The 15,955-nt window shown below is 41.7% G+C and overlaps 1 protein-coding gene across 8 annotated transcripts in view; it reads left to right on the top strand.

The window, feature by feature from the left end:
* The window catches only part of celsr1a (cadherin EGF LAG seven-pass G-type receptor 1a), a 107,377-nt gene that overhangs the window by 54,704 nt on the left and 36,718 nt on the right, over nt 1–15,955 (top strand). For 5 of the 8 annotated variants that reach the window (XM_056260394.1, XM_056260392.1, XM_056260391.1 and 2 more), the window contains exon 6: nt 5,643–5,723. The exons of the other annotated variants lie outside the window; for them this stretch is intronic. In XM_056260394.1, coding sequence (XP_056116369.1) covers nt 5,643–5,723 — 81 coding nt within the window. The remainder of the gene's footprint in view (nt 1–5,642; nt 5,724–15,955) is intronic. 8 annotated transcript variants of the gene reach the window in all.

Below are 15,955 nucleotides of genomic sequence, written 5' to 3'. Positions count from 1 at the left end.
CCGCGCGGTCACCTTCGTCGCACGAAGCGCGAGGTCCGTCGCGATGCGAAGTTCCTGAAGAACTTGGGGATCATGACCACCCTCGTGCAGGTCCTTCAGTGCCTTGGCCTGATGGACCTGCAGCAACGCCATGGCGTGCATGGCAGAGGCAGCTTCCCCACAGGCCTTGTAAGCCTTGCCGGTTAAATCCGACGAGTACTTACAGGCCCGGGAAGGGAGACACGGTTCTCCACGCCAAGTGGAGTTAGGGCACAGTTGCATAGCAACGGCCCGTTCCACTGGCGGGATGCGCGTGTATCCCTTAGCTGCCCCGCCATCAAGGGTGGTGAGGGAGGAGGAGCCACCGGAACGGTTTCTGGCAGTAAAAGGTGCCGTCCACGTTCCCGTAAGCTCCTCATGCACTTCCGGGAAGAAAGGCACTGGGGTGGGTTGCTGAGAACCAGCGCGCGCCACCCCGAGATACCAATCATCCAACCTCGAGGGTTCGGGACACGGTGGAGGATTCCACACGAGCCCGACCCCGTTGGCGGCCCGGGAGAGCATGGCCATCATCTCCGGGTCCGTCTCAGGCACCGCTGGCACCCCCGAAGGAGGCAGCGGTGCCGAGTCGTCGTCCGCAGAGAAGTCTGACCCACCCTCCGATGCAGCGATCGACATCTGGTCACTGGGAGCCCCAAAGGAGACAACCGGTACACACCTCGAGGATGGTCCAGCTTTCTCCAATGGAAGCTCAACTGGCTGCGGAGCATGAGAGGGGTGAGGGCTCCTAGGGGGTTGGTTCCCCGAAGGAGACGCGCTCACCGTGATCCTCAGGTCACCCGCGCCCCCGCCCGAAGCAACCCTCTGAGGAGGATTGGAACGAGGCAGAGGCACGGGGACTCCGCCCCTTTGCAGGAACAGGAGTCTCGACCGTAGCTCCGCGATGGTCATCTTCCCACAATGGGTACATGACTCATCCACAAACGCTGCCTCAGCGTGTTCAATGCCCAGACACACGAGGCAGCGTTTGTGACCATCCTGTGAGCCCAGGTAACGACCGCATCCAGAAACACACAAATAGAAAGTCATCTTTTTCTTTTTAAAAGACACTCTCTATTTGTGTAAGCTCTTTTAGGGACTGCTCTCACTGGTGCTGAAACACGCAGGGGAACAGTCACTGCGAACACAGACAGGAATGTGCACCTGTCTGTGCGCGATCTCTCTCTCTCTCTCTCGCTGTCTTACCAGCTGTGAAAACAGCTTTTGAGCGCTCGTACGGCGCACCTTACCAGCTGTTACAACAGCTTTTTGGTTTGCTCAATACCACAGACAGGAGAGAGAAAAAGACGACTGTTCGCGCTGCCGTGCTGTAACGCCCGCACCGGGAAGGAGAGGTCCAAAGAAGAGGCTCGCTTAGTAACACTCTGTAGGTTTAACATGAAGCGTTTGGCTCCGAAGCAAAAAGCTAGCGTGCAATCATAACAGCTGCTGTTAAATACCCGCGCTGACGAGGACGCGCAGCTGATGCAAATGATTGCATGCCAATGTGCATTGGCTTGTTTTAGTTTCACTCGAAGTAGATTGGCCTCTCTAGCGAGATTCCTATTGGTCAGTCTGACCTACGTTGTAGTGACTGACCGATAGGGAAAGTTTGTTATCATTTTATTGTTTTGTCATGTATTAAGTATTTGTAGTACAACAAAATGGATGGTATGGCAAATTGTGATTTGGACAAGAGAGGTGTATTATTCATTTTCAAAGCACTGGTCTTGTGATTTTCAGTTGGTGGACGATAAAATGATAGACTTCCATTGAATGAGAGAATATTATATACATTTGGGATGGGCTGTTTGGGCGTTGACTAGTAAAGCAACCATCCACAACACTTTAGCATTATGTGAGTGAGTTTTGGACCAGCGATGTGTAAAAGTATGCATTATGAATTGTTACCTACAGTATGTAGTATACAATGGGTTATGCAGTGTTTGCTAGTTTTGTTGTGATTGAGCATTATAGTTTAAAGCACTTTTATGTCCAGCCTGAGTTGCTATTGGTGGAATACACACACACACACACACACACACGGATACTAAACTAAATAAACACAACTCATAGTGGGTGCCGAAAAGGTGTTAGACCACCAGCCAAGTGGGAGTCCTCACACACGGCTGTGTCAAAAATACTCCACCTGCCTCCGACACAGACACACACACACACACACACACCATAAAAAGTAACAGGGAGGCCAGATACGCAGCAAGTGTGTGACAGCCTGCAGCTGTTATTGAGTGCGTGTGGTGATTTACCTCGGTGAATTGATCAAACACACACACACACATTGGCACAGGAGAGCCAGTCTCTGTGAGAATAACCAACGGCAGTGTCACGCTCACTAAGTTCTGTCTCGAGCCATGTCTCGCGGAGTGTGAGAACTGTCAAGAGCAGGTATACTGTCCAGATCTAAAGACATTCCTCCACAATCAGTTAATGCTTCCCCTGATTATCACCTCCGCACAGCGCCAGAGAGAAGTCTGTTGGGATTTCAGAGGATTTTAGATGGAATCTGCTCATACGTTCACAACCTTTTAAGGTACCGCTGCACTTTAAAGGAACTTATAGAAAGACATAGTGCCTTAGTCATAGCTAATGCCCAATGCTTAATTTATGGGGTCAGAGGGTGAATATATAAAAGCTCGTGGCTGCGTACACAGTACACACTACACACTAGAGTTCACGCTAGAGAATGCTGCAAATCCATTCATTTCAAGGGGGATGGTGTGCCTCAAGGACATAGAGGAAAAAAGTAAGTGTGCGAAGGCGACTTTATGTAATGTGACGTGAGAGGCTGCATCTGAAATCGCATACTTCCCTTCTATATAGTATGCAAAAAAACAGTACGTGATAAAAGAAGTGTCCGAAATTCACTGTACTCATAAAAGAGTTGGCAACAAAACCCCGGATGACTTACTTCTTCCGGCGAGATTCGTGTGCTTACGATGGACACTTTACTATCGTAGTACGTCCGGTACGTCCGGATTACATTACATTACATTACCGGATTACATTACATTAGTACGTCCGGATTACATTCATACTACACACGCTTATACTACATGGAACATACTTTTTTTAGCAGTCGTGTAGTAATACTTATTCAAAGGACTTACCTACTCAATAGAGTATGTGATTTTGGACACAGCCAAAGAGTGTGCTGACCACAGAAGAAGATAGTTTATGCTGATGCAAGATATAGCGCCTCTTGTGGCAATGTTGAGAATTGTGTTGACACATTTCAGAACACAGCAAAGCATAAAAACAAAGTGTTTGATTTCTCAAACAATATGGCTTTATTGTGTTTCTCTTTTTAGACCTTTTGTTGCTAAAGGTGGATAGAGTTGTGGGTACTATTCACACATCATCAAACTAGATACATAGATGCTCCATTGATGATATAACAATAAAGAAGGCGATTGAGAAACTTCCTAAATTTTCTATTTTCTGAAAAGGTCTAGTTGGCTAGAGTCCATTTCGAGGAGTGATATATGCTTTATTATTAAATTTGCATTGTATTTAAACAGTGTAAAACCAACATTTGATAAATAAAAATGACTACTAGCTCTGTTCCTTCACCTACTGCATTTTTAGGCAAAATAAAATAGTTTCAAGATACCTTTATTTCAGAGAAGGGAATACGAATGCACCGTTATGAGACCAAGATATATTACAAGTCAAGTGGCTTGTTAGTTATAAACATTCTTGGTCACCACTTGAGCATATATTTTATGTTTATTAGAGTATTTTATTGGTGGTGTAGCAACATCAGACTATTTGAATCCACGTCCGAGTCATTGTGTGCTTCTGTATTTACAGTGACTGCATTAACTGTGCAGTTCTCACACTTAATTTCAGTCCTTTCAATTTACCTGCAGCTTAGAACTGGATTCGAGCTTAGTACTCATTACATGCTGGATATATATCACAGACACTAATCTAAATTCCCAGACATCCCAATATAACTTTAACTTTAATTAACTTATGTGTCAGTTTCAGCTGTCAGGACAAATGCAAGACATTTTTGTAAGAAGGGAATATTAATGTATAAATTTTATAAATTTTAATACTCAGAAATGACATAAATAATGTAGTTTGTCCTTGTGACATTGCTTTATTTCTATAAAAAAATGTATGTGTATATATTTAGCCCCCTACAGATATATAACTACTTAGGTGTGTATGTACAAAACCAGAAAAGCACATAATTGTGTATTACATAAAAACGATTTAACACATGCCATGTTGAACTCAATTCAGTTCAACTCGGCTTTATTTCTATATCGGTAATATCAAAGCACAGTGGATCACAAAGAAGCTTAACAGGGTGGCACTTACATCCACATGTGAGCAAACATGAGACCACCGAGAAACAAACAAAAAAACTTGATAGTAAGGAAGAAACCATTCTCTCTTCAGCAATGCTAAAACAACTAACTCAAAAACGGTTTGTCACTGTCTAGTTGATCTAATAAAGATGACTGCACAATATTGGAAGACAAGTAAGTGGATTTAGGGTCTCAAGGCAAGCATGCTGGTCAATGTAAAGGGCGCCAGTTCACATTTAATTTAGCCTACGGATGGGTGTGACGGAAGCGGGCAGGTTTACAGAGAGGCCAAGAGCTATAGATGCTGGAAAATTTTTCCGTTTTTGGAATTTACAGCTGCTTTTATATTAACATACCAACGATTTAATTAGTTATTTGAGTCTTTAAACTGTGGTGCACCCAATGCACTGTGAATAGATTTAGCTAAAAAGTCAGTGATTAACACATTTTCTTCGTGGATTAGTTTACCTAGCAGAGCATGAGTGAAGATAGTTTTACAGTTTACCCTTTTTTTTTTTCTCACGAGAACTTCAAATATACATACAAACTCAACTAAAATCAGGATCAGTTTGTGTTTTTAAATTAATTCCGTAACACATGTACATGTCACTCAAATTGATTTTGGATGCATTCACGCTAAAGCTTTCCTAGCGGAACAAGTTCACTTGACACCAAAGTTTGTTTGGTTTGTTTGGTTGGTGTGAAAGCACTCGAGTCGAGAAAACGGTGGGTTCGGTTCATGTGGACCCCATTGTAGCGAGCGAATGAATCCAATCCTATTTCAGATTCTGAAAGTTCTTTTTATATGTACCGGAAACTTCGAAATCCGATTCACAAGGCATTTTTGAATCTAAATGAGAAAGTCATTGGATTCAATGGCTGAAACTGTCAATCCGATTGAAATCTCATTCAAATCGAGCTCAGTAGATTGAAGTGTTTACATGAAGGCTTTTCAGTCCGATTGAACTGTCTGGATCGTTTGATTGCATGTAAATTTAGCTTTTGATGACTAAACCAAAGCCCAAAACGTACGACGTAGAAAGCGGGAAGGGGGTGGAATTGAACTTGGGTCGGACCAAGTAATCAAACCAAGACCTCAGTCCTTGGTTGTTTGATTAATCCCGTTTTGTAGGTCATCAAACAGACATCTCTGTTAAATGTCAATGCTTTGGGGCTGGTTTTACTAGCGTCTGCTGCTACTTTAAAAGGGCTTTCAACATCTGTGGGGTTTAAGGGCTTCATCATACGTTCTAATCGCCGCTTTCTCTCCCGTGGTCTACGCAGGACAGCCTGCACCTGCTGGACTCCAGTGGGGTGCTGAGCGTCCACCTCTATACCGCCTGGCTGGAGCTCACTCATAAGGAGGTACTGTATACAGTAACCTAGCGTAGCTCTGCGGTGGCGGTTCCTGCTATCCCTCCGATCTCAGGGTCCGCATTTACAAAGCGTCTCAGAGTCCCCAGGGCTGTTTCTGGATCAGTTGTGTACTCGGTTATATAGAGACAAAAGGGCAGCTTTGGCAATCAAATCCTAAACCAACTCCTGTAGTTTGAGAAGCTTTGTGAATACAGACCCAGAGCTTCTTTTCTCTCCAACAGCTTGCATCTGTGTCCAAAGAGATTCATTAGTAGGGATGGGAATTACAAGGAACTTTACGAGTGAACTATGTTTCCACTTAGCAATTTAAGTACATTAGTTCTATTAGAAATAACCATTGTTTATAAACCATTTTTATAGACATCAGCTTTAACAGTTGTACTAAACAAAAAAAGTCTTTAGCTATATTATTATTACTTTTGCCGTGTAATTTAATGCAACAAACTGATCTGAATATTCCTCTGTTAGTAAATTAAACTCACAAGTTTTAAGAACACTGTAACAGCTATCGGTTAATTTCAAGTTGGACACGACGAGAGTAATGAATACGATGAATAAGTCAACTGCTTCGACCTATTTGGTAAGGGAGTGATTCAACTGTCTCAAGCCCATGACTTTTGAGTCCAAAAATGATTTTTGAGTCTTTTTGGCTGATGGGAATATAACTAAGTGCTGTGGTGCTGCTGAATGCACTGTTGAGTATTCATAGAGTTTTGTCTGCGTTAAAGAAATGACGACTTTCAAGTACCGTTCGTCAGGAAAATCAATTCCAGTATATTCCCAGTATACTCATGGCTACTGCATACAGACAAAATGGCCACCGATATCGACATACCCACGTTCAGTTAATCCAATTTCATCATTTGTTGGTAGTTTGTTAGGGAAAACAAGATCCACTTTCTGCTGGTGACTAGGGTTTGAAGGGGTCCAATGGAATTAATCATATTGGTTTAACAAGTTGTTGCAGAAAGAATGGTCTCCGATGGGAATTTAAGCTGGTATATCTTGATCAAAGTGTATTGGCTATTTGATAAATCCTCAAAAAGTTAACCAGCTTCCAGTTGTTTTTTGTGTCAACATGGGGAAATGTTCTTTTCTGTATTCTATGAATTTGTAATGTAAGAGAAATACAGGACTTTGAATGTAGTGATAAAATGGAGGCTTGTTCAGAGCACCAGTTCAACCCAAACGTGCTTGACGTATTATGCAGATATCTTCTATTTTTGTCACTGTACGTCAGTTAAGGTTGATTTCTGTAGGAATATTGGAAACCCAGTGTGTCTCCAACACATGGAAAAGGTGTTGGGATCACCCAAATGCTTTAAAGAGGGAAATGGGACAGGGGAGAGGATGAGACACATGCGAGTGCGTCACGCCCTGTAGGGAAAGGAAGAATGACATCATATACAGCTGCTTTTTAAAATCCCTGCGTAAGGAGGGTATATATTTGGAAGACATGATGCAGTTGACTGAATAGTGTGTGGTTTTGAAGTTGAGGTTGAGAATGAATTTGAGAATTTGTGATAACCGAACCAACCAAAAGGTCTCAACTTTTCCAAATCTTTGTTGTGTAGCATAGGCCTATCCTATATGTGAGGTTCCACCTCAACAGTGAATTTTTCAACATAGGCTCATTGCACATAGGCATCCGATTTCAAAGCATACCTATACATACAATTCATTGTTAATCTGAAATGAACACTCGTGGCAGTAAAACACCCAACTTTTATTTCTTTTCACTCAAATTATGTTTAATGCGGCAGATTATCCATTAATAAAAACTTGTTTTTGGATGATTCCTTGCACAATACTATGTTATGACCTCAAAACATTTGCATATAGTGCATGATTTGTAAACGAATGCATTTTGATGATGCATAGTAAACTTGCTCGGTAGCTCACCTAGTACAGCATTGCACTTGCGATGCGGAGCATCCTGAATCATAGTAAAAGAGCTCAAAGACTTGTATGAACAAACTAAATTTGCATGGTTGCTTCAGGAAATGCATTTTTATCTTACGTTTAACACTGACGGTTAGGTTTAGGGTAGGGTTTAGTGTAGGTAAACACAATGGAGCATTAAAGGTGCAGTGTGTGATTTTTAGCGGCATCTAGCGATTCGGTTGCGAGTTGCACTAAGGGCTCAGCCCACTGCTCACCCCTCTCTTTCGAAGAAGCTACGGTGGCTAAAACGGGACAAACATATCGTCGTCTGAGACAGCAGAGAATAGCCAGAGTAAGCCAAGAGTGTGTAACATTGTCACTGTTTCTGTACCAATGTCCATTATAAACCACATCATGGATAAAGTTTACAAAGCCATAGTCAGGTGAGGACCAAGGGTTATTAATAATAGTAATCAGCTGATTGTCTCACAAACGTAACCAGCACATTTCTACCCACATAGCAAACCCATAATACAGCGAGGGAGAAGAACCACATGAAACTATATATTTTTTCTAACAAGGTAGTAAAAGTTTAGCTTGCTAATATGAGCTGTTACTGTGGCTGAGCTGGTTAAAGCGTAAAGCCTTGTTTAAACTCAACGTGTCCGCATGAGCCCAAAGGTGCGCGCGGCAAAAATTACATGATTGTAACAGCGCGCGCGCCTCCGCGTCCCCTAGACACCATTTACTACACACACAATAGGCTTTTTTTCTCTGATTTTAAAAAAACTCTTCGCGATCGACTTAAAATGCTTCCAAGATTGACTTGTCGAGCGCGATCGACGGGTTGGTGATTCCTGTAACATACTGTTTTACGGTCAATGACAAGAGTACTAATCAGCTGTCTCACGAACGTAACCAGCACATTTATCCCCACATAGCAAAGCCATAACACAGCGAGGGAGAAGAACTAAGTTACATGAAACAATCCAACTACATATTTTACACCACTGACAAGGGAAAAGTCACTACTCACGGTGTTTATGACTAGCTTCTTCTAGCTTTCTGCTGCTTCTCTTTCAATGTAGTGACGAAACGCGCTCTGTAGCGCTGTGTGTTCGCTGTCGGCTACGGTAGAAACATGACGTCACAATATGGCGACCTTCATAGAAGGGGGTGCCCGCGGTTATGTAGATATAAACGTCTCATTCTAAGGTAATAAAAACATTACGGTTTATTAAGTAAGTTCGTTATACACCACTGAAAACATAGTTATGGATGTCATATTGCATTTCTGTTGATAAATACTCAAAATTATTACACATTGCACCTTTAAACATTTTAATGTTACATACTGGACATTTTAATTTCTGAACTGCCGTGATATGTACATTGTGATATACGCAATTGGTTGCCAGATTTCCATTCATCTTTTTTTTTGTATAAAACTGAATGCTCTTTCAGACCTTTCATTTTGAATGTGTCGTTTAGTGTGCAAGAAGCAGCCATATCACCCTGTAGCCCAAGACTGGTTGCCCAATGAAGCTAAGCAGGGCTGAGCCTGGTTAGTACCTGGATGGGAGACCTCCTGATACCCCTTTTCCACCAAGGCAGAGCTGGTGCTGGTTCGGAGCCAGAGCCTAGTTTCAATTCGGTTCTTTGTTTTTCCACACGCAAAGCACCAGCTCCGAACCAGGAAAAGTGGTTCTTAAGTAGCACCAAATCATTGCTGGTCTAGAACAGAGCCAAGTAAGAACCGCTTGCGTCAGGGGCTGGGGGCGGGGTTACCGTGACCAACAAGACGAATAGAAACTTGTGACCGCCATTTTTAAATAGCAGCTAGTCGAGCTAATATTAGCTTGATTATAATATCCGTCTATGTAAGTTACGGCGAGCTGCACAAACGCGTTGGATTCCGATGTATTTTTGCAAACCCATGAGCATTCATAGTAATGCAACGTCCGTTATTGTTGATGGCTTGTTCGAGATGCATCGGAGCGCAGCGGACCGATCGGAGCTGCGGGAGTGTTTGGAGATCATACGACTCCTTGTGCTTTTGGATCGCTTTCGTAGTGCTTTGATGTCATGCGGCGATCGATCTGCGAGAAGCCGATGCATCTCGAACAAGCCTGGCGTATTTGTGTTTGGCGCTACCGCACTAGCGTTGCTGGGCAACATGAGACATATGCAGTGACGTAAGATCTGGCTCTGTTGTGGCTCTCTAGCCGGTGGAAAGGCAAACCGGTTCTTAGTAAGCTTGTCAGTCGAACCAACTCCGAACCAGCTCTGGCTCTGGCTCTGAACCAGCACCCGGTTCTTGTTGGTGGAAAAGGGGTATGAGAAAACCAGGTTGCTGCTGGAAGAGGTGTTAGTGAGGCCAGCAGGGGGCGCTCACCCTGTGGTCTGTGTGGGTCCTAATGCCCCAGTATAGTAATAGGGACACTATACTGTCAAAGAGCACCGTCCTTCGGATGAGACGTTAAACCGAGGCCCTGACTCTCTGTGGTCACAAAAAATCCCAGGATGTCTTTCGAAAGAGTAGGGGTGTAACCCCGGCACCCTGGCCAAATTTGCCCAGTGGCCTCTGTCCATCATGGCCTCCTAATCATCCCCATATATATATACCAATTGGCTTCATCACTCTGTCTCCTCTTCACCAGTAAGCTGGTGTGTGGTGGGCGTTCTGGCGCAATATGGCTGCCGTCGCATCATCCAAGTGGATGCTGCACATTGGTGGTGGTTGAGGAGATTCCCCCTTCTATGTAAAGCGCTTTGAGTGCCGAGAAAAGCGCTATATGAATTATTATTATTTTTTATTATAAGAAACAAGGTAGTGTCATTTTCAGAAATGGTAGGTTTTTCCTAATACGCCTGGGTTTAAAGTTTATGTGCTATCTCCAAGGGTGCAAGACTGGATTGGTTAGCCCCTTTGGCAAAAGAAAAATAAACTTTCTTTATTGACGGCATTCAAATTATCTTTGTATTCTGCCAAAATAAAATGTCTAGCAAGCAAAATACAAGGGCAATCAGCCAATCAGCTGTCAGGATGTAATTATCCTATGGCTCCAGGCAACTATCTTTTCTACTACTTCTACTTCTACTCCTACTACTACTTTATTAGTCACCATGATTTTGCCATGTAAGACCTGTTCCTGGGTCACCATATTGATCAATATTTAACACACACACACACACACACACACACACACACACACACACACACACACACACACATATATATATATTACACATATAATATTTGTGTCTGAAAATGTACTTCTAACCCTATCCCTACTATCAGAGGGAGGCGAATAACACTGGTGTTGTAGAGTGTAAGGCTAAACTTGACATAAACTGTAAACTTCTTCCTCAATTCTGATTGGTTGATTTGAATTTTGTTCCAGGATCAACAAAAATGCTGAATCAGGAACATGTTGTACTTGGTGAAATCAAGTTCACCTACTTCATGTGCCAACCAAGCAACTGCCATTAAGAATAATGGTAATGCTTAATGATTTACCCAAGGTATTTTTTGATCTTGCAAAATGATGTGTAGAACATCCAAAAAACATCCAAAAACAAGTTTCTCTCATCTCTTGAGCTTGTATTTCCTTAAGTTCCAGACTAAATAGCAATAGACCTGTATAATGTATTCTCTACAGAGCAACTGATTGAAGAAACATAGTAAGTAACATTTACAGAACATACTATTCATCCAATCACTCAGGATAAGTTGTAGTACAAAAACGGTCTCAATTGTCCACGTAAAGCTGTTTTTTGTTGTTTTACTTTCAGTTACTAGTGAGATAATTGTCCTAGTGTAGGAGGAGATTAGTGGTGATTTAGTGTCAAGATGATAAAAATTCATGTCAAGGGATTTGATCAAGAATGACTGCTGATGCCTTCGGTTCATAGATCTTCTTCCGCCTGCTATTCAGCTGTCATTCACTTTCGAAAGCTCTCGCCAGAAGAATGCACTCGAGCTGAATGTACGATCAGGCCTGTTTTACTAAAGAACAAACCATTATGACCCACTCATTCATTATACTGTGGCGTAGTTCAGATTCTGTGAAGTCTTTGGCGCTTTTTGAGTACCAATGAATGACTGTACCCATGAGAGTCCATGGGCAAAGTTTCAGGAGGTTTTTTTCACCAGTTTAAAAATAATACTCTTTTTCTGTGTCAGCTTTCAAAAGTACTGGACACCTATCCATCTTTTTTTGCATGCTGCTAATGTCCCATTTCATTTGAAACCTGTAAGATTTAAATTTTAACTCAAGTCCTAACACTGTTTTTGTGCTTCATATTGATTAACAGCCATGACATTAAAGCCAAAACGTATAATTTCTGATCTTCTAACATCACCAAAATGAAGGGTTATTATAAAAAAAATATATATTTTTTTTACATCTGCCCATTCCTTTGTGCCTTAACTTTCTTTAAGATTTTTATCTTGGCATTCAGAACACATCACTGCTTTGTTGAGTTTCATATCACGGGTTTTGTCTACTCAGACTGCCATAAAGAGTTTTATTATGTGACATGAATGTCTTCAGTAACCTGTACGGCGAGGAGAAGTGGACAGCACCTGAAATAAGAGACTGCTTTGTACCTGCACGCTTTTTCCCTCTTAAAAAGGCGAGTTTGGTGGATTACGCACATAGCAGGGGGACAAAAGCGCACGTCATCTCACAGCCAGCATTGATAAATGAGATGTGTTATTGAGACACATGGGTTTAAAAGTGGTCCCCATGTCCCGTAGGCCAGCCGACAACACCGTGCTATGTGTATGTCCTGAGGGTGTGTGTGTGTGTGTGTGTGAACCTGGGCCAGTTCCCTTGAATTATTCACAGCTCTAGGTTTACACAGCCGGAGGTCGGGTGAGGTAGTGCTGTTTGATAGCGAAGGAGATCAGTGTGACAAAGACACGACACTCACACACAGATGGGTTTTGCCATGACACCTGCGCCGGACACAAGAAAGAGAGTTTGGATGTGTGTGTGTGTGTGTGTGTGAGGTGATAATAATGAGTGCATTTCCTTGGTATAGCAAAAACGAAAGCATCTCTCCCGCTAGACTTCCTGTATTGTAAAAATGTCCCTTGTGGTCTTCATTGTCTCAGCATTACATATAGATTTTAAAGCACGTAAAATTCATATCATTTTATATATTTTATCAACTAAATTCACTCTTTAAATCTTAAGATTCATAAAGCTCCCTGTGACGCAAAGAATGGGTTCGAAAGTGTGACGGTATTTAGGAGAGTTTAAAAAAACTATAACATTGCAATAGTCACAATGTTGGTTAATTTTACATACATTGGAAATATTAAATATATAGTCCAGTCTTTCGAACCTCAACAGCTTAACGTACTTACATTCACAGCTCTGAGAAAGTTGTCATACATGAATATATTTCATGAGTAATGTGAAGGTGTAAGATGACTCTATCATCAGTTTTTTCATGTTGTTTTTGTATTTTGTGTGTAACCCAATTCGTTGATTGACATTTCGCTCTAATCCCTCATAAAGCAGTTGTGTTCCCGTTTAACTGACAGGACAGTGGCAGCAGAGGCGGATTTATCTGAAAGCCAAGCAGTTTTACCTGAACCGCACAACCGTTACTGTCAAACCCAAGCTCAGTTTGGCCCTCTGGGGAAAACACAAGCCATTTAGAGCCGTTTCCAGCCGTGTTGTCCTGTACTGACTTGTGTTAGCAGTCGAAACACTGAGATGTTCTGAAGGTAGACTCAGGGCACGTTCCCATATCAGTGATTAATTCTTACACTTGTGCTTGTAGTACACTGGATGGGCTGAACGCTACATGTCCAGAAACAGATCATTTGAGAATGTGAAACTCTAGAATCCTGCTCAGAGCGGAAAACATTGATGTACCCTAAAGACTGCGATTTTGATCCCTGTAAATGAGCTATCAAATGTACAATGTGCCCCAAACTGTGCAAAACATCTCTTGAGCAAAGTTTCTCTTCAAGTTGCGCCAGGCTCACATACTACACTTAATTATGGTCTTTATTAATATTGCTGATTGTTAGGGATCGGAACGAACGTTCATTAACCTCATTCTGAAACGTTTTATTGTTGAGAAGTGTTCTGTTACTTTTTAGGCAATCAATTATTTAAAAAAATATATATATATTTGATCAATAAAGCAGGTGATAAGTCTCAAAGTCTTATATGTAAGGAGGAGGGACCTGACTGAGCCTATATCTATATACAAGAATATCATAGAGACTTGGGCGTGGACTTTTTTTTTTAGTTGGGCCAATAAACAGCAACCTAGCAACCACCCAAAACAACCTAGCAACCACCTAACATTAGGCTATGTCGACCTAGGAGATCAAACTCACTCATTTCCAACGAGCGTGGAAATCCTGTTTTCCATGATATGACTCTTTTATAAGCAACTCTTCCTCATACTCCCCCCTATAGTCTGTTAGGGTGAAATAAAGGTTTGAGCATGCCTCTCTCTCTGACCTCACCCTCTGTCAGGAGCTGTTGGGATCAAGTGTGTTGCCATGGCTCCCGCAAACCCTCCGTCCCTAGAGATCCGTGTGTAGAGGTGACGGGAGTTTTCAACACTCCTGAGAGAAAACCTAAGCTGGAGGCCTCTTTTAAAGGAATAGTTCATGCAAAAATTCGAAATATATACATTCACTTACCCTTGTTGTGTTCTTTCTCCATGGATTTACGATGGGAACTGAAGCTTTTGCAAAAGCATCTATAGTACAACTTTATGACTGCATTCCAAATCTTTTAAGGCTAAACCAAGTAAAAGGTTTAAAGTAAAGTTTTAAAAGGTCAAGCTGATTTCAGAGAAGCATCATCCAGATTTGCTTCAACAAATGCACACTGAATTCGTTAAAACCAAATTGTGCCTGTGAAAGCTATAAACGTTGTTTTATCAACGAGTTCACAAAAGGTATTATGCAAATTAGGTTAGCACATTTTATTTTGCATTAACGTGGCTAATTTCTATAGAAAAGAGTTAAGAACAATGACAATGACGAATTTAAATCTGCATAGCACTACTTTAGACAGGGTAGACATTATTGGAATTGAATCAATTAAGTTTTTGCCCACTGTAAATGGGGGGGGGGGGGGAATAGGGCTGTCAATAGATAATCATTTTTTATTGTGATTAATCGCAACATGTTGTACGATTAATCGTGATTAATCGCACACTTAACGTGAAATTAAACATATGCCATTTATCTTGTTCAACACGTTCATTTTGTCATCATTTGTTGCGATACCGAACAGGACCACATGTTTGCGCATCAATATAATGTAATCCCATATAGTATAATAAGATCATCTAACTGAGTGACGTAAATTACATTAATGATCAATTTCACGTGCTTCAGTAATTTATTTGCGTTCAATTATTTTTACGCGTTAAAGGGGTCATATAATGCCATTTTTGTACAAGCTAATATGATTATTTAGGGTCTAAATTAAAAGTTTGTAATATACTTTAATTAAAAATTCTCATTAGTATTGTAAGAAAACACTTATTTTACCTGGTCAAAAACAGCTCTGTTTTCAGCACGCCGTTTCAGTGCATATGACTTTAAATGATCATGAGCTTTGCTGACTCCGCCCCTCTGTTCTGTGTACACCGTTTGTAACTCAATAACTATAACGCGTTGTTCAGTATAAACGTGGGATTATGAATTATATTGAGAACATCATACATAGAAAACATGCCGTAATGTACCCTGAGTGTAAACCTTAGACGCATTCATTGTGAAGCGTGCAGCTAGCGATTTGCAAAGATTAATATATTAATATAAAGTTTAATAAGACGTTACACTCACTTCCGTTCTTCTGGAGGTTCAGCAGGAACACGAATATCTGGTACCGATGCTTTTTCATGAGCAGCTTCTTAGCAAATCCAGCTTTATACTGACCCTCGTTTATAAAGCAGTCTGGTGAGAAATGATTCGCGCAAACATGAAAGCATTGACGTTGCTCGTGGGGAATATTCCCTTCGAAAACAAACTCAGCCACTGCGTCATCAGCGGTTCGGATTTAGGAACATTAAAATGACTGCTGTGTTCGTTATTACACCCAAGAACAGAACACCACAATCGCTTAGACGCCATTTTGCTCATAGACAGTGCTCCAGCATATCAACAATGACCGCGCCTGTCCGCGCAGACTATGATTGACAGCTGGTTCACAAGCGAGGGCGGGTCTGTGTTGACTCGCTCCTGTCAATCAACAATCGTGGGAGGGGCTTCCGAGCGTGTGACGTTACACGGTCGAACGGCTCAATTTGAGGCAGGGAAAACATATAAGGAGATTAAATCAAAA

This window comes from Rhinichthys klamathensis, unplaced genomic scaffold (assembly GCF_029890125.1).
Source record: "Rhinichthys klamathensis goyatoka isolate OS25496 unplaced genomic scaffold, OSU_Roscu_1.1 h1tg000176l_1, whole genome shotgun sequence".
NCBI classification, from domain to species: Eukaryota; Metazoa; Chordata; class Actinopteri; order Cypriniformes; family Leuciscidae; genus Rhinichthys; species Rhinichthys klamathensis.
This window is presented reverse-complemented; position numbering and strand designations above follow the sequence as displayed.